We start from the raw sequence: 25,135 nt of genomic DNA, 5'->3' as shown, positions 1-25,135 counted from the left end.
ATGCTAAATTTTTATTTTGTTTTGTTTTGACATTTCCATTTCTTTCTGTTTGAATACCACGTTTATTTGTTTACTATTGGTAAAAGCAACAAATAGGGTATCAATAATTAACGTTTCATAGATATGTTTTGTATTGCCACTTACAATACAACAATACAATTGAACCCTGCCTACTAGAATAGTTCACAGTTATACAGATATAAAATAATAAGTCGGTACCATTAAACTTCCAACTTATAGCTTAATATTCTTAAACATCAGAAAGTACATTCGTATTCTAAATTGAGTTGAAATTATAAGTATATCTAAAAAGTAGAAATTAAGTAAAATGCTCCCAGTGACAACCATTCATAATCAACTTAATGCCATTTACACGCACAATTTAACCACTCGGTATGTAAATACGGAAATTTGTCTGGTAATTTTGATTGTGCAATAGTATATTCAATATAGAAATTTGGTTTCTGATGTAAAGGATTCTTATACATTGCCTAGCGCTGTTTATGTGATTGATCTCACAATAAAAAAAGACTATGTTATGAGTATTTTATTACATCTGATAATATCAGAGATTATAACACTTATGCTAGAACCATTTACTGTTAGGGAATTTTAGGTGTTTTCATGTAAGAATCGGGTACTTCTCTCAGACATGATCATAGATCATAATTATTATTTATCGAATTTCTTATTAAAAAATAGACATGATTTTTTACACTTGAATACTTTCCAATAATATAAGATTATAGCTTATTGTTTCTCAACGTTGTATTTATATTTGATTATCATAAATAAATAATAATATCATACAATATTATTAATACAACATTTTCGGCGATTTCAAAATACGTTAGTTTGACACGCTTTAGTTTGACATGAAAATTATTAAATTATTTAAGTAACATCATCACATATATTTGTAATAGTTAATATCATCAGTGATACATGTTGACAATGTCGCATATCGACCATTTATGTTTTCATGCATGCTACATGTATTCTTTTATTCAAACACAACTGATATTTCAATGCAATGATTTTTACAGAACAATACAGCCTTAAATCCCGATTTGTAAAAGATACGCCTCTTATAACACAACTCAATTTAATCCAGATGAATAATATATAATACTGCATCCTGTACAAAAAAAATCAGAGAACTAGACCACTTTTGTAACCTTTTATGTAGATGAGAATTAAAACAAAATCCTACAACAAAATCAATGCAGTAATAAAATGACATTCTATCACAGTGTTATCTCTAAAATCATTCAGTTTTTATTGTTTCGTGCTCTTACTAGTCAAATAAAACATAAACCCTAACGAGACAAACCTACAATGAGGTAAATATATATCTAACAACATCGAACTAAGGTCATCAGATAATTTAGTTTGTACAAAGAGTTTTTTAACAGATAGAGCGTATGGATATAATATTTGAAAAATATTTTTAGAAATGTTACAAGATGAAGGTCCAGTAATGTGTTCTCTTCTTTTTTTAAGTTTATGAAATTATATATTATTTTTTACAGAATGTCAGACTGTTAATGAGTATCTAGAGTATTACATTTTAGCATATGAATATTTATTATTAGAGACCGTGATCATGATTATTTTTTTAGATTCCTTTTGTAAGTTTATGTATTTAAAATATGTTATGCGGTAAACAGTATGCATTTATATATAAAGTGAAGCCCCAGTACATAATTCTTGTTACAAGTAATACTTTATTCCAATGATTTAAGACAGTGCGCGTATTTGAATTAATGTTCGCCAATATATAATGTTTAGCAACAAAACGACCAAAATCATTGTACTTTACCGATGAATTTTTACAACATCATGTAGAAATACCCCGGCATTTCAGTAACAACTACTGAACCATTACATGCTAATTAGCTGTATAGATAATATGCCATCCTGTATGCTAATAGCTTCGTTAAATCAATAAAATGTTATCCATGAACCTGGCGGCTTGCTTTTGAAAAGCAATATCTTTTATCTATTTTAGGTATAGGGTGGCAACTTAGTCATAACTGTGAGGGATCGCGGAAAAAATGTCCATATCAAAGTACGAGAAGCACGAAAACATAGACAAGGTAACATGGTGTTAATATAACTCAATAATTTGCATAATACGTTTAGAAGCTTAAAATAGAAAGCGGCACTCAATGCAATTCAATTAATCGTAAACAGAATAAGCGATTTAGGCTAGTTCAATCTCCCAGGAAACTGTATTGAACTGCATTTACGAAAGGCACTCCATGCATAATTATGAACATCAATATGGTTGAGAAATCAATCTTTTTCGTTCTCAAATCTTTCATCTTTTACCCTGGTCAATATGAAAACGTTATATGTTTGGCTTATCAGAATCTTTCTTTAACAATATGATAATTCTTTGTGAACAACATAAATGTCAAGAACATAAGATTTACGTTATATCCATTGAACTGTCAAAGACACACAATAAATGGTAAGACACAAAAGCATACGAGATTCATCTATTCAAAGTAATAATTAAACGAACTTATTTCAAATTACCTTCGCTTTGGACGCTTAAATCAATTGTATATTTAAAAAATCGCATAGTTTTCCTTTTATTTTCTTGTTTTAAAACAACAACAAAATTTTTATTTTATATTTGCTTTAAAGCGAAACTGTTTAAAGCTTTGCTTCATCAAGGAATTGTTTTATATCAACATGCACATGAATACGAATGTACATGTTGTATGTGTTTTTAAGGAAATGCTCAGTAAAAACGGTAAAAACATAGCGCTAAGATGCGCTGAATGTTGCCGTTGCCTAAACGCCTCGCGATGGAAAAGTATTTTTATATTACTGTGCAGTTATTATTGTGAGTATGTGACATGTGATATGTCTGTTATGTAAACATGTACGAATAAAATATTATATTGAAGTTTTATTACATTACTTAATGTATGGTTGTTCAGTAGTAAATCGTGCGTGTTGTAAGAACGATGATGCATGATTTCAAAAATTTAAAGAACACATATCGACAATTCACGAAAATCATGTCAGGTGATAATAATAGGTTATCGTCCCTATATTGAAAAGTAGTTAAAGTTGTGTCGATGAAAATCGTTCAAATTTTACCGTAACGTGCGCCATTTAGTTAAAATAATAGTGATAACTTTTGTGTTTTACCGTAAACTGTGCTAGCTAGATATTTATAAAGATAGAAAATACGTGCATTTCTCAAAATTTTGCGTTATATTTTCAATGATGAAACTACTATGCACAATTTTGAAACACATGTATACGGCTTTAGTTTTGGGGTAAAACTCAGGTGTCATCAGTATGAAAGTAAAATATGTGAAAGCAAATTTTAAGAAACGCTAATGTTTACAAATAACATGTGTAAATAATAGATGCTCATATATATCGTTTCAGCGGATATAAAGGTGCGTACTAAGGAATTTACAGACACATGTTTTTACGTTTTTCATCTGTTTTTGCTTTAATACATTGTTTATTTTGACTCTAAGTACAAGAAACAGGTAGGGCAATATTATTCTTATTCCCAAGATTTTCGGATGTTGCCAGCAACAGCACCATTGGTCCTGCTGTAAGAGTTCACACCATTATATACAGTAGAGATAATTGAAAAACGATTCTGTACCACCCAAAAAGATAAAGATGATAAACACTAATATCGGTAAGTAGATTAGTATCTTTATTGAAATATGAATTTGAATTTAGAGCTTACTTTAACAGCTGTATATAAAAGGCCAGTCAATCTATTTTTATCTTGCGTTAAGGTAGAATTCTACATTCTTATAATGATAAAATATTTGATATATGCTTTCACTATTAAACAGATTCATACATCCAATTAGGACATTCTGAGTCTGCAAAACTAGTATTGTATTTCACATAGATGTTATCTATTTCCATAATAATTCGTTCTTTCATGGTGTTCAATTTTCCTTGTTGAATACAACCAACCTTCAATATAAATCACTAGATATAGGTGCGGTAGATTGACTGTTATATTACCTATATATCAACGCCTAATGTTGTTTATGTGATTAATCTCACGATAAAAGCAAGATATTATATTATGAGTATTTAATTACATTTGATAACATCAGAATCTATAACACTTATGCTAAAAGTATTAAGTCCTTAAAACTATAGGTGTTTCCATCTTAAAATATGTTTACTCCTCGGATATTATCATAAAGTTATCACAATAATCTTTTTCTTCTAAAAAAAATCTCGCAATACAAGCATGCATGTAATTAGCAAGTAAAACACACATATCCAACAATAAAACAGCACCCCCCCCCCCCCCAAAAAAAAAAAAAAATTGGCATCAACAACAAAAACCCGTAAATAACACACAAAAAACGTTGAAAACTGGCGATGTTATTTAATTTGTGCTTGGACTTTTTTTCAATAAATTAAGATAATTTATGATAAGGGATTGATATTTGGGCGTGCATTAATAAAAAAATGTTGTTGTTTTAAATACTGAAAAAAACTGATGATAAGGCTAATACGTTCTCAGATTAAAATTAAGCATTTATAATTCTAAGTCTCATTCACGTTATCTCTGTGACAATGAATAAAAATCGTTAAACATTTTGAAATATTTTTTGATTCAGTGCATTTTCCGACATAACTGTGTTATACGATATGTGAAGAAGATGTTGCACTTATTTTTGTTCGTATAAACTACAGTAATATACTTTATCGATGAAAACAATGGAATTTTTTGTATTGTATACTTAAAAAATCACCAGATTAATTCTTAATGCTTGAACATCAAAGCATTACTGGCAAGAAATAAGGTTTATTCTTTCACTTATGATTTATTGACGTCTGAAGTGGAAGTAGAATACAAATGTTCAGAGTGAAATACCAATCAAGATTATTTCGTGTGTCTGTAGATGTTTAAATAAGAGTTTTATTTAGTATTATCTATCTGTTCTGTTTTGGTTTGTTCATGTATGTAATAAGTAATACATATATATTCCAATTAAACTTCTGGTATATGGATGATCCCTCGGAAGCAGTGACACCACAATATTATATGAAAATCGCAGATTCGTTGAAAACAATGGAAGTTGATTTTTTTATTAGATGATAAAAGCAACACGGTAATTTAAATGCCATTCATTCATGACATAATCTCTGAACTAATAATTCCAATTTTATAGGTTTGTTTTTGTTAGGTTTTGTTTGCACTGTTCGAACAAAGCTATAAAGAGATAGAAAACATTTCCACCAAATTGAGCTTATAACGTCATTAAATTCGTAAAACACAAACCCTTTAATTTATAAAATATGTCATAAACATAATGATTTTTCTTCAAATAAAACTGTAACTTTAACCATTTTCTACACCAACGGTGAAAAAGCAATGCTTAAAACTTTGAGAAATATGTCAAGATTCTGAAAATTTTATAACATAAAGTTTATGTGAACAATGATATTTTTATCATCATACATTGTATTTCTAAAATAATAGTAATTATATATATTCTTACTCGTGTAATTTTTTAATATATTTGGACACTAGTGTTGCCTTCAAGCAGTTTTAATAGTTCACTTGAATATGTTTTATGTTTATTTTATGAACATTAGCACAAATGCTCTTTCATTTATAGTTAAACTTGAACACATTTTGCAGGAAGAAAATCAGAAGTCTAATACATTCATATAACGCTTGATAAATAATAGGATTTTGTATATGTTGACGCAAATTTTCATTTTCGAATTATATTAAGTGCTCATACAAATTAAGGTTAGACAACATTGGCGGATTATTTAAACAGTGTTTTGACTAAATGATTGTGTGTGTGTGTGTGTTTGCGCGCGCACGTGTGTGTGTGTGTGCAGGATAATAATAACAATAGTTTTGTTATAGTTGACAGGTTGTTGCTTGCATTTTATGCCTAGCTGGTGTCATAGGTTACAAATTTGAAGGCCGAATGAATTCTGCTATCACCATAACCTGTATTAACCTTAATATTTTTGATATATCATCTTCTAAATACTTTTTTATAAAGTAATTTTTAAGGATTTCTGTTGTTAAACAAACATTTAAATTGGTACTTAACACAGCAGGTAATGATATTAAATGAAGTGAAAGTTTATTTTTTAGGAACATATATTTGATCCCGTAATTACGCTGAAAGTTATCAACGTATACCAGAAATACTTATACCAGAAATGTAGTGTATTACAATTCTATTGTTCTATTTAATATTATTAAATATTTTCACAAATTTTTGTAAGCAAATGTTTCTTTTTCTGTTGAAAATGTATACGCTATTATCTTAGAAAACAATGAGATTTGAAACATTAAAACACTAAGCAAGAATGTCGCATTTGTTTCTTTACATCCGCATATTGTTTATCTATCCAACACGATCATGCTAACTGATACATAGGTTATTAATCTAAATAAGTATTTCTTCTTTTCTTATGTATAGTATGTAAATTTAATCAATGTAAAGATCCTGATGTCTGCACGCTGTATTTGATACAATCGGTTTATACATTTGTATCACTAACTGCCACTGTCATGGCGTGAATACCCCCGCATACCACTTTGTCAGAATCAACAGTAGTAATTTAGAGCTCAAGGACAACCTCCCAGCCAAATCTGAGGGACGTAAGCCAGTGCATTGCTAAGTTATGTATTCTACATGTTTTGAGTGGCAAAGTGACCTTTACCTTTGACTTACTGACCTCAAAACTGAAACTGCCACTGGATGACTTCAATACATTCATGCAGTTTTGCCTGGAGGTGTTTTATGATGAATATATGAGAACATATTTATATGCTTCAAATGTGAAAATGTAAAACTCAATACACTGTGGACAGGCATTCTTAAGCATTTGAGCAGACAAGCTTATTGTAATAAAAGCCCCTGTGACCTTGACCTTTGACCCAGTGACCTCAAAATCAATAGGGGTCATCTAATAATCATGACTAACCTCCATGCTAAATATGAAGAGTGTGTGTCAAAGGAATATTAGGTAATTGGGTGGACAAGCTATAATTAGTCAAGACCCCTGTGACCTTGACCTTTGACCTGGTGACCATAAAATAGATAAGGGTCATTTACTAATCATGACTAACCTCCAAATGTCAAATATGAAGACTGTGGGTCAAAGGATTCTTAAGTAATTGGGCAGACAAGCTTTCTTCAGTCAAGGCCCCTGTGACATTGACCTTTGACCCAGTGACCTCAAAATCAATAGGGGTCATTTACTAATCATGACTAACCTCCATGCCAAATATGAAGACTGTGGGTCAAAGGATTCTTAAGTTATTTGGCAGACAATATTTTTTCAGTCAAAGCCCCTGTAACCTTGACCTTTGATCTGGTGACCTAAAAACAAATAAGTCATCTACTAATCATGACTAACCTCCATGAAAAATATGAAGACTGTGAGTCAAAGGACTCTTAAGTTATTCGGTGGACAATATATTTTCAGTCAAGGCCCCTGTGGCCTTGACCTTTGACCTGGTGACCTCAAAATCAATAGGGGTCATCTACTTGTCATGACCCTTCTTAATGCCAAATATGAAGACTGTGGGTTAAAGGAATCTTAAGTTATTGGGCGAACAAGCTTTTTGAAGTCAAGTTCCCTGTGACCTTTGACCTGGTGACCTTAAAATCAATAGGGATCATCTACAAGTTATGACTAATCTCCATGCCAAGTATGAAGACTGTGGGTCAAAGAAATCTTAAGTTATTGGGCGGACAAGAAAAAACCGACGGACGCCCGACGGCCGGACGGACAATCTGATTCAAGTATACCCCCCTTACAACTTTGTTGTGCGGGGGTATAACTATTATAATTTCAGCGTGATTTGTTTTAATTGAAAGCAGACCAGGTAAAACCAACTTTCTTTTTTAAAAATAAAATATCAATTTATTTTGAAAATATCTACACATTTCTTTCTAATAAATAAATAAATAAATAAATTTTAGCTTATTCCTACAATGTAATGAGTTGAGTTTCATAAAGACAATTTCTTTAGAGATGTTTTCATCAGATCAAAATGAAAAATGAAGTTCGCACACCACTATCTTCCTGTAATATAAGCGGGTTTTTAACAACATCTTGCACACGTCTTTCCTTAACGACATCATTTACGCTAGACCTGCCAGAACAAAGACGACCATAGAATTATGTCAGTTTGTTGAATTTTTAAACGACGATTACTGTCTTTTTTTTTGTGGCAATTAGATGCCTTTACTAAGCATATGAATGGTTTAATACATTGATGATAAAAAACAAGCTGCGTTGCAAGTTTTGGAAATAATTAAAAAGTTTTTGTTTTATTTTCTCTCATGGCTTGTATAGAAGGATTGATTGATTTTATTATTACAAATTTAATATTTATTTAATCAGTATAGATTAGTAATAGAGCGAAATTCATTGAAGCGTTAGGTACAATTTAAGTAAACCGGTACCTGACAATGTGTTCAGTTATAAAAAAAAACTTGTTACTATTGAAAGATATACTATGCTCAAATTTGATATTAAAAATATTGACAATGGATACACAGTCTCATTATAAGTATAAAGTAAACATGTTTTGACTTCCCACAAAGTAGATATGTTATGTTTTAAACTCTTAACACTACAGGTGGTCATAATAAGAATATATAGTGTTATTAAAACAACCTGCAGTTTTTTAAGAAAATACCAACTTTACTTGACCTGTAATAGGGAACGCAGCTTCCCATTTATAGTTTATTCATTCTTTTATAAAACAAAATTAGACATATTCAGTAAGGATTTCATAGATTTCAATAAATTTCTGTGATAGAAATATTTTACTCAAAGATGAGCATAGTATATATTTAAACTTTAAGTACGTAGCCTAAGGTATATTCAGAAAAGACCGTTAAATTGAAATATATTTCTTTCTTCATACTATTGATATAAATTATCACCATACCTAATATTACAAAGTACACTACAAAGTAGCGAGTGCAAACTAAAAACTGAGGTAAACACAATAGCTGTATGTGGTGGTTGTATACCTGGGCCATTGTTTCCGCATTTACAATAGGACCGACTGTTTCTGTTAATACCTTTAAAACCAAATAAGAAACTTGAAAGAGAATTTTATTTCTCTTTTATCAACCAAGTTATGACACATTTTATTATTACATTACCAAACGGTTTTGTCCATTCAACTGTTAATTTTGTATTTAACAAATCAATATAATTCCGGATACCAAAATGTCAAACCATTTATCGGATTTGTCTTTTTTCGCTTCAAAAAATTAATGCCACCGTAATAAGAAAGGTTAAATTTAGATTAGCAAGGACTATTTAGACAATGTTTAGCTTTACTTTTTCTAATTCTTAAAACTTGCCTACAACAATATTTCAAAATGTTGTAATGAAGTTAATTTCCCCGTTCATGGACTAAATCGACTAATTCAGCTTTGCATTTTGTTACTGTCCATGATCAATTCTTTGAATAACAAGTTTAAAATATATAGTTGGTCTGTTAACTATAAAGTGCATTTTCAAATTGCATGGACATTTTCTAACTAATGATCTTGTTGCCTTTCTACATTATTACTTTCTACCATATATACCATATCTCTCGAATGTTAACTGACAATTGCATCTTCACTTGTTTTGATTAGTTTGAATGAGTTTTCATTTTATTACCTGTTTATTTTTAAATCGCGTAATCCAACCGTACATAGTAAACATACACCAGTTCGTTTTTTTCTTTTTAAAACAAAACATTATGCTCAGGTGTTATCTGCAAGCAAAACAGAAACAGGAAAATTATTTGATTTATTGTGTATTTACAATACCTTAAAACGTACATGTGTTCAAGAACTCTTGCATTACTTATCTAAGAACTTGAATAAACAATTTCTTTCGACATTTATGCAATTTCCTATTTCACACAAAACTTATTAATTCCCGGAAAATATCACAATAGTTCTTTAAGGTGTTGAGAAACGTTTAATTAGTTTCTCGAATAAACCATGTGTATCTCGTTCCCGTACAGTTATGCAGTCTTTGCTTTTGACATTTTGTTTATATTGTCGCTACATACAGACAAGGAAAAGAGATTACGTGATGTAAAGCTATAACAATTATGATTCTGAAAGTGAAATGTGAATCATCGCAAGAACTAAAATATTACAATACATCAGAAGGAAAAATGAAAATCAATTTTTTTTTTTTCAAATAAATAAAGTAGTGAATATTTCTAACGATATTACATATTCAATATTGTACAGTACACAAAGAAAAAAATGTTTAAGAAAATGAAATAACGTTATGTATATGAGAAGGGTTTTGGCTTACATAATATGCTTGTCAGAAAACATGTTGTATAAGCGTTATGAATGTCCACATGTCTTAGATAGATATTTGTCGCGCTTATCAGTGGAAGGAAACTATTCACAATTATTTATTATACTTAGGTGGAAATTATATGAAGTTATTAAACACGATTTTACTGATTAACTACGTTTAATATCTGTTACATACATTTTAACTATTAATCGATATAATAATAAGCATCTCGGACAAAAATATAAAAGTTTACCAGGTAGTTCATTTACTGCTTATCAACAGCAAAAATAAATAAATGTGTATCAATGCTGAAACGCCTTATATTGTCTGATGACCATCATTTATATTCACAATCACATCTTTTTTCTGGTAATGAGTTTCCGTTCTATTCTTGTTATATGTTTGTGTGAAGTATGAACAATTATGAAATATAAGTAAAGTTAATTATGAAAATTACAATGAAGTGATATTTTGCTATATATAATATATATTACGTAGAGTATTTTAATGATCACTCATAAGTATATGATACATGTACGTGTAACAATAACAATTACAAAAAAGCAACAACAACATTCCTTTTATTTAGAAAATGATACAATGTATATACTAATTAATGAACTCGATAGTTTTGTCAGACAAACAATCCATGTAATGCTTATAACATGTCCCTCCCCTTCTTTCGTCGCCCTTGTGTCCTATCCTGTTTTCAGTTCGATGCCGTCTGGGTGCCGTGCTTGTGTGGACGGATTGTGTTTGAAGGCTGCGTCCTGTGAACGTCGCTTTGCTTTGTTGATCTATATTTTCATTTTCTTTTATGTTTTATGACATTAAGTATAATCCGTTCAAAATTTTATACATACATCGTATTGCTGTTTTCTCATTTCGTTGTTGACAAATTTAAAATAATTCAGTAATTATTAACCAAGGGGGAGATACTTAGTACATGTAAGTATTTTGCAACAGTATATCAATTTAATATACATCATATATCATAACAAATTAGCATCAAACCGACATATCTTAAATGGAAGATTTTATTTCGTTTTAAGGTATTCTGGACTCGAATCATCTTTTTTTCAAAATAATGAGAACAAATTAATCATAACAAAAGGCGAAGTTCACAGAACGCAGCTAAGTCATTGACTGGATGCTCTTTAGTAAGAAGACACATCAATCTAAGACATGTAATCCTTTCTGTAATAATATACTTAGCATGTTAGACAGTGAATATGTTGCCAATGTTATACTTATACACTCCTTGTATGAATAGACTATGTAAACACAATTATAACAAGCAAATAGTTTGCCAATAAGTTAATTCTGTTTTACCTTATTTTTTATTGCTTTATTTAATTGCGAAATGGTCACTTATTAGCAAAATATATCTTGTTTTGTTTTCTATAAAAGCATCAAACGAATGATTTCAGTATCTTTGAAATCGAAATTTTCAACAAAACAAGCTGAGATATCAAACATTTTATTTTACACATTGAGACATATATGTATAAATAATCAAAATAATAATAGTCCAGGTATAACTTTATGACTGCTTAACGTTAGCATGTCGTTAAAGATATTATAATTGAACAGGACTACATTAAAGTTTAAGACATTTAAGATAAGGTATCATCCTGCAAATATTAACTGTGGTGTGTAAATGCCATCCATGCTACAAGTAAATATTATTTGTGCATGTCAAACTGGAATTAAAAAAAAACAACAAAAAACAAAAACAAAGTAAACATATACATCTTATAAACCTATTGAAATGATATACAGTTCCCAATATATCACAGACCAATCTACAATGCAAACAGAAATTTAATAGTATATCAATCATTTATTAAATAACGATACCTTATTACAGGACATGCTTATAAAATATAAGATACACAACTTTGATGAATTCGATCAAAGAAATTATCGGTAAGTACATGTTGAGCGTTGTTAAAATATGTCCCCATATATATGAGGGAAAGTTGTGGATTATGGTTGTAAAACAAAACAAAAATATAACTAGGCTAAAATAGTTTTCTTCAAGTGTATCCCCATCAATTTGAAGTGAAATAGGAAATATTATATTAAGAATGTATACAAAAACCAAACTTTTAAAGCATTATTACATACCTTTGGTATGCGTACAGCCAAAAATGAGTGTAACACACTTTGTCAAAATGGAAAATGTGATCAATGACGTTAAAAATCTTTCTAATGTTGTTACGTGACATTAACTGTATGAAGCAATTTTAAATTGTAAAGCATCTTTGTTTACAGCGTTTCTTCTAATTCTTTTAATGCATACAGTGCTCATAAAGCACAATGCAAATAAGAACCCTTGACGCGAACACAGCTCTACAAATGGTTATCAATTTCAGAATTTAGTACTGAATGATACCTGCGGCAATGTTAAAGAGTTTTAAACCCTTGAAAAGAATGATTTGTTATCGTTATCATGCAAGTGCCATAAAAATATGTAACAGATGTCGAAATTAAAACACAAACATGTGAACCCCATAGTCATGCTGTCCTAAACAGCGGACGAAGATGAAAACATAAAATCAATGAAGACTGCCATCAACAATTCGCATTATTTCAGAAATTGTTGACTGTAAGACTGTGAACAGAAGACTTTGCAGATCATTTAGAAGAGACGATTTTTAAAAGTATTGTATCAGTAGGTTGCTTGACTTTAAAAATGTTTGCTTAACATAAGTAATTCTTTGAAAAGGGGAAAAATTGACACAAAGTTATATAACGTAATTAAGACGTTTGAGCAGAGGCCGCATCGAGTTACCATGTACTTTTATTATTTTTTTTTGTTTAGAATCCTGTCAAGTCTTTTGTATTTAAACGCTGATGTACATGGTATATTTGCACAGCCGTATTGTTAAAATACGTATGGTGTTATTGCAGAAGTTTTATTAAACGTTTCCTAAAAATCATTTGAGAAATAATTGGACTACAGTTCAACTAGAAATTGATTTTCAATAGCAAGACATACATAAACAAAATACTACCAATTGATCCCATTTTACATTGAATATAATACATTATAAAACAACGAAAATATTAATGAAAAAACCGTCTGCTTTTATCACAATGTCTTCTCTCTTCAAGGCTTTGCTTTTACTTTGATGTCAACTCATCAGAACTTGGACAATTATTTACAGTAACTTTCCATTATACAAAATGGAATTTAGAATAATAAAGGACAGGTTGGTTTATCTCACTTTTGGTAAACATGAAGATTAATATTCATTTGGTCCGTCATTCACATAGCATCACTGCTGTAAAATGATTCCATTTTTGTAGTTTCTAATCTTTGTTTACTTAACCCACGCCTGGAACTTCTGCAGCGTATAGCATTCATAACCTCCCTCCTGAATCTTTCCCCTGCCATGAGGTAGATATAGAAATTCATGAAAAAATGGGTCAGACCAATATTATATATAACAGTTCGAGCTCTGTAGTACCGGAAATGTGCTTGCCATTTACCATTGGTTTCGATATCTATAAAGTCATTTCCTGGCGGGAAACTTTCATACAATGCGTACATGATAGACACTGGTAGTGTCGTTAAAATTAGGAAAAACGACACAGCTAACAGCATTGTTGTCGTGGCATTTGTTTTGAAAAGGATACGGTTCAGTTTCAAAGCAACTTTTCTTGACTTTCGAATCTCAAAAATCACCAACAAATTAAGAATAAGTATTATGAGCGGTACACACAAGAACATTATCATTTCTGTTACCCATGTCCATGTTTCCCAAAGCTCTTGTGTGCTTTCACCCACTCGTCGCAAACACTCTTTAACTTTAGTATCATATGTCCAAAAGTATCCTTGAATACCGCATAATCCTAATGATGTCAAAGCAATACACGAACTCATGCAAAGTGCACGCCTTACAGTGCAGTACATTCTTCTTTTCAGTGGAAATTTTATAGCTATATACCTTTCTGTTGTAAAGGCTAGAGTTAAAAGAGGAGACATATACTGTGCAGCCAAGTAAACAACTGTGAATCCTTCACAGACAACTGGGAAATTTAACACATATACATTCCATTCAGTTTGCAAGCTGTATGGTAGGTCCAACAATAGAAATAGCAGGTCTGATAAAGCGAGCGTTGCCAGGTAAACGCCACTGCTTTGAAGCATAGGCTTCTTATCCATACCAAGAAAGCCAGTAGGTTACCAGGGTAACCTAAAGCATAAACAAGAAGTCTCGTGTATTTTGAAGATGAATTAATCACTGGAAGATATTTGTCGTATATGTAGTTTTCGTCATGTAAAAACTCTGATGTTGTACCATTTGTGTCTGCAATGGTTGTAGCATCCATCTAAAATGATAAAATATGATCCAAACATTAGTTTATTACAACTGGGGAGAAATCCACTACAAGTTAATGATACTTTGAACACTTGCTGCTATTAGAGAGGATATGATCATTCAATACCTTACATTATCTGTTACCGACTCTGTTAAGCTACGATAGTTTAAGAGTAGAAAATTCACTCAATGAATATTTATATTTTTTCAAACATACTTAAATATATATTGTCAAAGTATGTGTATGACATCAATTGATCTATTTGATACTCGGGAGTAAATTATTTAACTTATTTAAATATTATTATCATTAGAAAGTTGCATTTAAGTATATTTTATTGAGAGAAAAAAACTGTATATATGAACATAATTATAGTATTACAATATAATCCTTTAAAAATCAAAGATGCAAAATTATCGTAATTTATATCTATTATCGGCTTATCAATGGTCACAATAAATACTAACAAAATTTAAATAAAAAATATGTCTCAACAAAAAAGACAGCTATGACGTAGAACTGATAAAATTTTAATAAAAACTTCCAAAAAATCAAAATTCATTCCTGCATACGTATTTGAAACACACTTATCAATGACATTCAAACCACGTCATTTCAATTGAACTGTCATTGACCTAAATCATTGGAACATACATTCAAGCAAAGAGAAATTATTTATTCAGAAAAATAATTACAAGAACTACTTCTAAATACCATTGTTGCGGATGCCAAAATCAATTGCATATCGCATTAACTTTACATCGTCTTAGGTTTTCTTCTTTGCATACTAAGTCACATGCTATACTTTTGTAACGAACTTATACCACAAACACAAATTTAGGTCATGAAAGAAGTTCTTGGGATATTGAGATATCATGGATTTTTTTATGTTTCCCAGAAACTAAGTAACCGAAAAAAAAAATTAAAGGAGATTTGCTTCCGATTTTTTTGAAAGACATCTATTATTCTGCTCCTAAAAATTGCCTTTTCGTAATCACAGCATTTACTTTGACAAAGTATTACTTTTGTGAATCCAAACCATAATTCTCCTCAAAATGAAATGCAAATGATGCAATGAAGATATCAACAAAAACTATTATTGAATCTGTGTTTTAGTCATCAATGAAGAGGAAATAACTGCATTTATGAAGTATGATTAAATACCATGGAAATTTATCTAATATGAAATTTATACTTTCAATGAAATGGCAAAAAGAAATATACGTTACTAAAATATGTACACGTGCTCCGCTGGGGCTGGTAAACACACGTCCGACAGTATCAAGGACAAAATAGGCTTGCATGATTCCAGGCAAATATAGTGTTGTAAATAGCACCAATGATGATTTTTTGTCGAATGTGATAAACTATAGATTAGATGTTTGGGTTTAAGGATACACAGGCACAATTTCCATGTCTTCGTTTTGAATTTTTCATTCATTTATCTGTAAATATCCTCAAAATGAATACACTAGGCAGTCACATGAACAAAACTTTTCTCCTGATAAAGAATAATAATATGATGGTTTCCGTTAAGATTTCACAATAATTGTCACAGTAATTATCTGGAAACGTTTAAGAACATGCCAAATGAAAGATTTAGGTTTGTTTTTAAATCATACTACATTTAAAATATCTATTATTGTAACTTCCACGGTTTGTTCAAGTCACATTACTAGTTTTAAAACTACTCGGTGATTCTGCCGGCGTCTAAATTTCGTTCAACATATATAGATATTTTTACGCTTCAAACCCAAAATATATAGAATTTATACAGAAATTAATGCTGGGACTTTTACAAATGTCATTTTAGCGTGATTCTAGTACATAAGATAGTATTGATTTTTTTGTCATAAATTTGCCTGAGTATCCCTTTAAAGCATATTAGTAATAGATTGTTTGCATATAAAGTGGCATAACTTTGTAAATAATAAAGCGATTGCAAAGAAAATCAAACTTGATCGGTCTTTTTTCATTTCTGTCGTTTTTGTCTTCATTTCTTTAGGGATTCTATTTGACTCTATTTTAACATCGCATACATGTATGCCAAATATAAAAATATTCATTTTAACCCTTTCAAAATGTTACCCTGCGGAAATAAATAATTTAACAGAAAATTTGCTTTTAAATTGGCATACCTTTTTCAATAAAATGTTGATAGGAACGAAAATTGAACAGAACCTGTGTTTTGATATAGTGTACTTACACAGTCATAAAATCCTTCGAAAATATCATACGGAAACCTGTAATTTTACATGAAACTTGCTTAAAAAGGGGAATAACTTCATCAATTAAAATTGATTGCAGCGAAAATAGAACTCAACCTATGTTTTGACATAATATATAACATGCAAAAGATTTTCACAATTATTGAAATCCTTCTAAAGTTATATTGCGGAAACCAATAATTTCACAGAAAATTTTCTTAAAAGAGGCATAGCTTAATCAATAATAAAATGATTGTATTAATATCATAAACTAAGCACATTAGGACACACTATTAAAGAATATTAAGTGTATTTCAGTCTATTCATGTTTGAAGCAATTTCTTTTCGCATATTCCTATTTTTACCTTATTAACCATGTGATAGTCCTACGGACGTGACCAGATCACAAATTACATGTGCCTTTATCATTTGACAAGAACAATACGTATACTAAGATAAACTTTGATAAAATTATTTGGTAAAAATTAATCGTTTACGAATTAAATTTCATTTTGATATAATGGACATTTCGAATTTTTAGCTGTAAAAACAAAGCTCGACTTATTTTATTCTAAATTCATTGATATGGCAATTGTTCATAAAAAAATCATTATATGGTTAACCAGCGTTAAATCCAGTGTAGAAATAAGATAGCAAACATACTTTTAAACACTATAAACGCTGGAAAGGTACCTTTAAATTATTCCCTAACTCGCGTTTTTACTTCATTTATTAAATCAAAAAGTTATCAAAATGGAATTACTCTTTTATCTTCTAGAACTTTTCAAAAAGACGTGAAGTCACTGAATATTGAAATATATCTTTTCCCAAGTATAAATTCATGATGGTTTGAAATAAAGTTAATCAAAGAACATTCTTGAATAACCCACTATGTTAAATGAATTGAAAAAGGGGCAACAGCAAAAATTTTTGATTTCATTTTTGGAATGCTGATTCCATGATTTATCACATATACAATGCGTCTTGATGTGTGCAATCTGTAAATTATTTTCAATTGAATTAGCGTAATAGACTGCGTATTTTCAAATTAAAGATGAACACTTCTTTGATGACAAACGAGGTATTTTAAGAAGTTTAATTTTCAATAAACTTTGAGAAGTCTCTTTTAATTACTCAGAACAGACAGAACATGGTTTCAGTGTTTTTCTTTCAAAGAGCATTACATCTTCAGTCTATAAATTAGAAGTACTTAAATAATCCATTAGCAATGGTAAACTATTCTTCAAACTATCAAAGTCATGATGCATGTTTCTACGGTGTGTGCATATAGTAAATGAAACAACATTGCAATACTGCACGTTTGTAACGTCACTTTTCATTGGATAATTATGACGTTTATATTATTAGTTATAAAGATTGTTGACAGGTTATATGGCCCTATATAAACGGCTTTTTGTAAATATGACCCGAGCCGCTAGGCGAGGGTAATATTGCAAACAGCCGTTTATATAGGGCCATATAACCTGTCAACAATCTTTATAACTAATATTATAATACTGCAAGCATCATGTTTAATAGTCAAAAGTAAGATTTCTTCATGAATCGACAGCAGCCGTGTATATAAAATTATATAAAGTCACGATTATCAAATGAAAAGCGACGTTACAAACTTGCAGTATTATAATGTTTTATATACACGGCTGCTGTAAATTTTCTAAGAAATTTCACCTTTTTCTCAAAAAAAAAAAAGTTTGCTGTATTATAAATTCGTTTCAATATTCCTGACAACCTATATGACCGTATATAAACGGTTGTTTGTAATAAATAATATTTCCAAACAGTTGTTACCATAGGGACATATAATTTATCAAAATATTAATAACTAATAATATAAGAAATATGAAAACTTTACAAAGTGTTAATCAATCTTATACGATTAGATAAACAATTTTGTGTGATACAGTATCAAAATGATTCTCTTTCATAGTATGCAACATAAAAAATATATACAAATTTAATTGAATTTTGTTAAAATGAAAAAAAAAGTTGTATTATCTAGTATATCTTTTACGTAATATTATTTAACTAAGACGATAGTGTCTTACATGTTGCTGGAATGTTTGTTATCAATGTCTCTGTTTGTGCATGATTTATGTATGCACACATTTATTACGACCAAGTCAATTGAAATTTGGTAATTGGAGATAACTGTTATAACTGTTTAGGATCATAACAAAGTAATAAAGCATATAAAATATTTTACCAAGCTTTCATGTAAAGGTATATTTAATTTAAAATTATCACAATAGAATTTTGAAGACTTTAGAAGAATTTTGGTATATATACTAGACATTATTTTAATTTCCAGTTTTAAGTTGGATATAAAATTAAAACAACACAATTTTATAATTATAACATATATAATAATAAAACAAATAATTTCAAATCGTGTCTAGCTGCAATCGTATAAGACACACTCTAAGTTGGCTTTACAAGATAGTTAAATTGAGTAAATAAACTGATTTCTATTATTTTTAGTTGTTTCATACTTTTGTTGCTTTGAATAAACACTTCAGATCTTATCCTGTATCAAAGGTCGGCATCAATATTTGTAACAAGTGCGGTAGATACCAACATTACTATATTGAAGATACAGAATAGAACATATTTTTCTCTTGTAAGACATATTTCATTCAATATCTTTTTACATGCAATTGAATAGTGAACACAACAATATAGCATATACAGTACAAGATCATCGACAAATGATAAACTGCAGTTACTGTTTGTCTAATAAATAAGATACTGTTGAGCTAAGGAAACTTGTTTGAACAATCATGTTAATCTTTCTAGATATATTTCTAATATATCTGATAAATTGCAAGTCAAGTATTCTTGCAATCAAGATAGATCAGCTTTTACTCAACGGAATTTTAAAGAGGATAAAAGAGAATGAAAACAAAAACATAATACTGTATTGTAGCAAAAATAGATATATTTTCAAAACAACAAACTATGGACAAGATCCTTATCATACACACGATGATTCTAATAGTGAGGCAAATCTGCAAAATAAGGGCTAATATAATAAATCAATAAAGTACAATCCAAAGAGAAATAATGACTAGTATTTCTTTTTTTTTATTATTTCAGAGTTCATGTCGAACATATATAGAAAGTGTATCAACTGGCTATATTTTAAACCGAAGCATGAGAAGCTGACAGTAACTAACATCTACGAATCACAAGTAGAAGTTAGATGGACGTTCGTTAGTGAAGAAAAAACATGTTCAGCTGATTACTACATAATATAAACCCTTTTTAACATTTTATGTTTGACGGATTGAAATTGGAATAACATGTCCAGGAAATAGTGTGTTTTTTATCTCGGGTTTTATGTATTTATAAGCACAATTAGGAAAGATTTAATCACAAGATATCACGCAACAGGTAACTACGTGTAATCAGAAGCAAATAGAGTACGGTGTTAACCACCAATGAGTTGTAAAATCGTTTATTTTATTTTTGCGACGGAAAAAAGAAACAGCTATGAAAATTACTATTTTGATAACAATTATCAATCAGAAAAACTTAGACACAGATAGAGAAATGTTATGACTAGAATCGTCCATGTTTAACCTGACTTCAATTTAACCATGTATATTGGAGACGATTATATAGATTTGCTCACATGCCGTTAAATGGTAGGCTGACCTCCTAAAAAAGCAGTTTAATTTCTGCTTTTTATATCGTCAGAAAGATTAAAGCTTAGTAACTGCGGGAACCCGTATCAGGTTTGTAGATCAGGACTTTATTTCACTTAACTTTATATCAAATATATTGAGCAAAACCAATTATTTTTAATGAATAAACTTAGCGCTTTATTGCCTTTCGAAACGGTATAATTATAATTGAATAAAGGAAGTACAATAGTGGCCTAAATTTTGTACTTTTGGTCATATTGACAAAATTGTCATTTCCATCTATGTGTGCTCCTTATCTTTTCAATTTCGTATTTCAAGTTTTCTTAAAAGATAACTTTTTAAAGAAACCGAACACATTTTTATAGTTGCATACTGATGTTCTTTAATACATGCTTTGATGCATGTTTTCTTTATATTTTACAGACATGGTGTAGAAAATGATGTGTTTATACCAGTTTTGCTTATTTACAGACACATTCGGCAAATGTTTATCGAATGTGTATAAAAGATTACAATTTGAACTGACCAAAACAAAGGTCAGGTACTCAAAATCCAACTAAAAAATCGCAGGGTAAACAATGTTCCCCTTTCAAACATAATAACACTTTTTCTAGGTGGGCAACACCATCTTCTTCATGATCAATTTGCCGTACTTGTTTGTAATCATAACGAAGGTTTTATTTTTTTCTTCTTATATATTTTAATAGATGATTCTGACCATGTGAATATTGAGGTAATACCGGTTTATCACTTCATATCACACAAAGGGTTACACTGTACTTAAAAATAATCTTAATTAAGCCCATTTTCAACAAGTAATCATTAAAATAATGGTGTAGAAAAAAATTAACATTTGTTAAAGCCATTAATTGATAGCGGCAATCGATATAATTATTTATCCATATGTAAAAATCCTATGTATATATAGAGGATATTCAATTTTTTGTTATTAATACAGGATTTATTTTCATCGAGTGGAATGATATTGAATATTTCATTAGTGGCACGAGTGAAATATGATAATTTTCATATCATAAGATGAAAGTAAATCCTGTATCAATAAAAAACGTCTTGATTTTTTGTTTTTAATATACTTTTTTCTCGTTTTTAACCTCATGAAAAGGATGAATTCCCTTTTTTAATTTCGTGTAGTGGCTGAATTTAAAAGAAAGAAGTCCGGCAAGACACCAGTAAAAATATGGAAAATATGTTTCACAGCAGGGAAAAATACATCTTTATAGTGAAAATACGAAAAATAAAAGTACGCATTTTATTTATTTATATTTCTGAATATTTCATTTATATGTACATAATAAATATATTTATACTGGCCAGTATGATACAGTTATTTGGTATCACTTAAAACATTAAATTATTATTTTTGAAGTTTCGCCGACATGCTGTGATGTAGGTTAATCGGTAGCCTTATCTCTTTAATGAACAACTTTATCGTTATAATTAAGGTCCGAATGTACCACCTGTTGATTAATATATCAGTAAAATTGATTAAAGATAAGACACCGCTGGTGTTAGAATCAGGTATGTAGATCAATGCACAAAGATACGGTGTTTATATTTCACTGTTGATGGAATATTGATATAGTCGTATGATATAAAAAAAAATAGCTCTATTGTTTTATGCATGAACGAAGTAAGAACAAACGCCACACCAAGTGCGTATTTTATTCTAAAAGATACAAAATGAACGTACCTATATAAATTTAAATGTAAAGTGAAATATTCATTCAAACGATCAAAATAAAGCAGAAATATCTGATAAAGATTAAATTATCTGTATACCTTTTCTTAAACAATATGTTTAATAATTATATTTGATAAACTTATACATTATTTTTTTACATTTTCTACAAGAATCTCCTGCCCCCATTTTAATGTGAAATAATAATTAAAATATATTAAATACATATTTTAATTTCTGATTTATTGTTTGTAAATGAAAATTTCATTTTATTATAGTTTTCATTTGCTTGTTATTTATGATTTATTGCATGAAATAAATAACTTCTGTGAAATTCATCTATAATAATTCACAATTTAATGATGATCGCTTTTTAACGACCAGTTTACTAAATATTCATGATTATTATCTATTAAAATAAAGGTGTTTTTGATTAAAGAGTTGCTTAACTGACTATAAAATGTTCATTTCAATATGGGTTTTTTTTCTTAGATAATAACTGAATATTTTTAATTCCAACGCGCGCATATGCTGAAATATCTTTTCGGAATATAAAACAGATACTTAACAATAAAATTAATGAATTTTAATTAAATAAAATCCTTGTTAAAACTTAACTTTGTTGACTTATTAAATTTTGAAACATTATAAGACAAAGCATTTTTTTACTTACGATTTGGTAAGTTTTCCTTCGAGAATAATTCCGAAGCTTTTCTAAATCTGTCACATAACCGAATAAAATGCTATAATTATTATTATCACGCTAATAACTGTTTTAAAATTCATTTCAATCATATCGGTACGTCAATATATATTTTAAAGGAAATCACATAAGAAAGTAACATTATTAATTAATTTTCCTCCAAAGCCATCCGTTTGATCTTCGTTAAGCCGGCTTATGTGTCAGATCAGTTAAAACGTTTCGAGAATAACACAGCGAGCCATGTATTAACTGATGCACAGACCCGCATGTTTATAAACACCATTGGTTTCATTACAGAATCCTATCGCTTTAGGTCCGATATCGATACCTTTTATACGTAACTCCACAAGCTTCCTATTTCACGCTTTAAGCCTATAAATTCAATACCACAGTAGCTGTATTTCCAATGAGCGAGAGATTTATACGGTTAACCCACAGAATGCCTGAAGTTAAACTATTTATTTAAGCTCTGATAAAAATGCTCTGATTTAGATCATACGTACAGGTGTGTATTAATACCGGTGCGAAGTATTTAAATGATCGATTGAGAAATTTTAAATTAAGTAAAGAAATAAAACTTTAATTCAGAATACATTGACCAACTCAGTTATATTGTGCGTATATGTAAAGTAAGAAATATACGTAATTTTACATAACTATTTATTTTAAAAAATATCTTTATAAAATGACATTCAAGTTTTATGTAACTTTTTCAACAATCTTTAAACAATTGAAACATTTTTTTAGCGATACAGCGACACAACGGTAGTTCGTATCCAAATAATATAATAAACATTTTAGTGGATGATGCGAGTTTAAAATTAAAGCTAAAACAACAAGAAGTGTTAGGTTCTCGTCAATGCTTCCAGTATATGGACATGCCAGGACATGAACATTCGAGCTGTCTATCAGGCTCTGTACAAATGACTGACAAACTTTATTTTTAATATTTTATTATATATTGAAATCCTTAAAACTCAAAACAAACAGTTTAGACTCTAAAGCAAAGCAAGCCCATTTTACCTAAGTATGCATGATAATGGTCGGAATGACACATTATGTATACAACCACTAATTAAGTTAATTACATTCAGATTTTGATAGAAAATATAAACAATTGGCATTTAGTAGCATTTGATAAACACGTAGTGCATCTGGAGTTTAAATATTTCAAGATATTAATATAGAACACGGAAACAAACAGACGCTCCCAATCTGTTATCATTAAATCGTTAGCATGCAAAATTGCAATGTTACATTCTTTCCCTCTAACAGAAAATTGAATTTCATTAAGGCTAATTTCCGTGATGTTTGAATGATCTGTTGAAACTGCAGACGAGTTCTGAAGTTTAGAAAATGCGGAAATATCTCAATTATGTACAAGGTTATAAGATGCTATCTTTTAAGAAATATATATAAATACTATATAAATAACATACGATTCAATACATGTATAACATTATCCTTAAGGAGATAAAAATGCTGGTTGTTGCTGTAAGGTGGTGCCTTAGAGAGGTGTAACTTATTGCAAAGTGTTGCATACGTTTTTTAAAACAGGTTATTGTTCTACAGAGGAACGCTCAGAAGAGGTTGTGTTTGTCGGTCAGTTTTTACGGTTTTAGAAAGGAGATATGATGCTTAACCTACTTGAATCAACATTTTATTTATAGATAAGATTCACATAATAAACATTCCAATATGATAATGACAATCAATATTGAAAAACATGACACAGTATAAAAGAAATCAGGAGAGAAAAAAAACAGATAAATCTTTTCGGTTTGTGAAAATGCATGGAAAATATTCTTATAATCAATATGGTATGCATATAATTAGTGGAAACATATGCAGTAAATCACAGATAGAATTTATCTGAACATACAAACAACTAGATGATTATTACCTCTGACAGCGGGTCAAATGTTTCAGCAACTTCCTACAACGCCGTGGTATATTTGATAATACAGGTGTGATGTTAATTAATGACTGCAGACATATTGATAATCTCATTAGTCTGTATCGTTATACCTGAAGAATGGCACGATACTATATCTAAATATCTTTGCAGATAAGCAGCTTGCTATCACTTCTAAAGACCTGTATGATATGTATATATAAACAAAAAATAAAACAACATCTTGTTGTCTGTTTTCCATACAGACCAGGTCAGGTTCATACGAGTGTTAAAATATCATTATAATGT

The 25,135-nt window shown here is 29.7% G+C and overlaps 1 protein-coding gene across 1 annotated transcript; it reads right to left on the bottom strand.

Moving 5' to 3' along the window:
* Positions 1-11,635: 11,635 nt before the first annotated feature.
* LOC132740052 (growth hormone secretagogue receptor type 1-like) lies at positions 11,636-23,396 on the bottom strand. The gene is made up of 2 exons (XM_060727906.1): positions 22,903-23,396; positions 11,636-14,667 (listed from the first exon to the last, which is right to left on the bottom strand). The coding sequence occupies exon 2, from the start codon at positions 14,498-14,500 to the stop codon at positions 13,601-13,603; it is 900 nt and encodes a 299-aa protein (XP_060583889.1). The 5' UTR covers positions 14,501-14,667; positions 22,903-23,396; the 3' UTR covers positions 11,636-13,600.
* Between the last annotated feature and the right edge of the window lie 1,739 nt (positions 23,397-25,135).

Source organism: Ruditapes philippinarum, unplaced genomic scaffold (assembly GCF_026571515.1).
Source record: "Ruditapes philippinarum isolate M1 unplaced genomic scaffold, ASM2657151v2 ctg3711_1_1_1_1, whole genome shotgun sequence".
NCBI lineage: Eukaryota > Metazoa > Mollusca > Bivalvia > Venerida > Veneridae > Ruditapes > Ruditapes philippinarum.
Note: the sequence above shows the minus strand (reverse complement) of the source record. Positions and strands in the feature narration are given on the sequence as shown.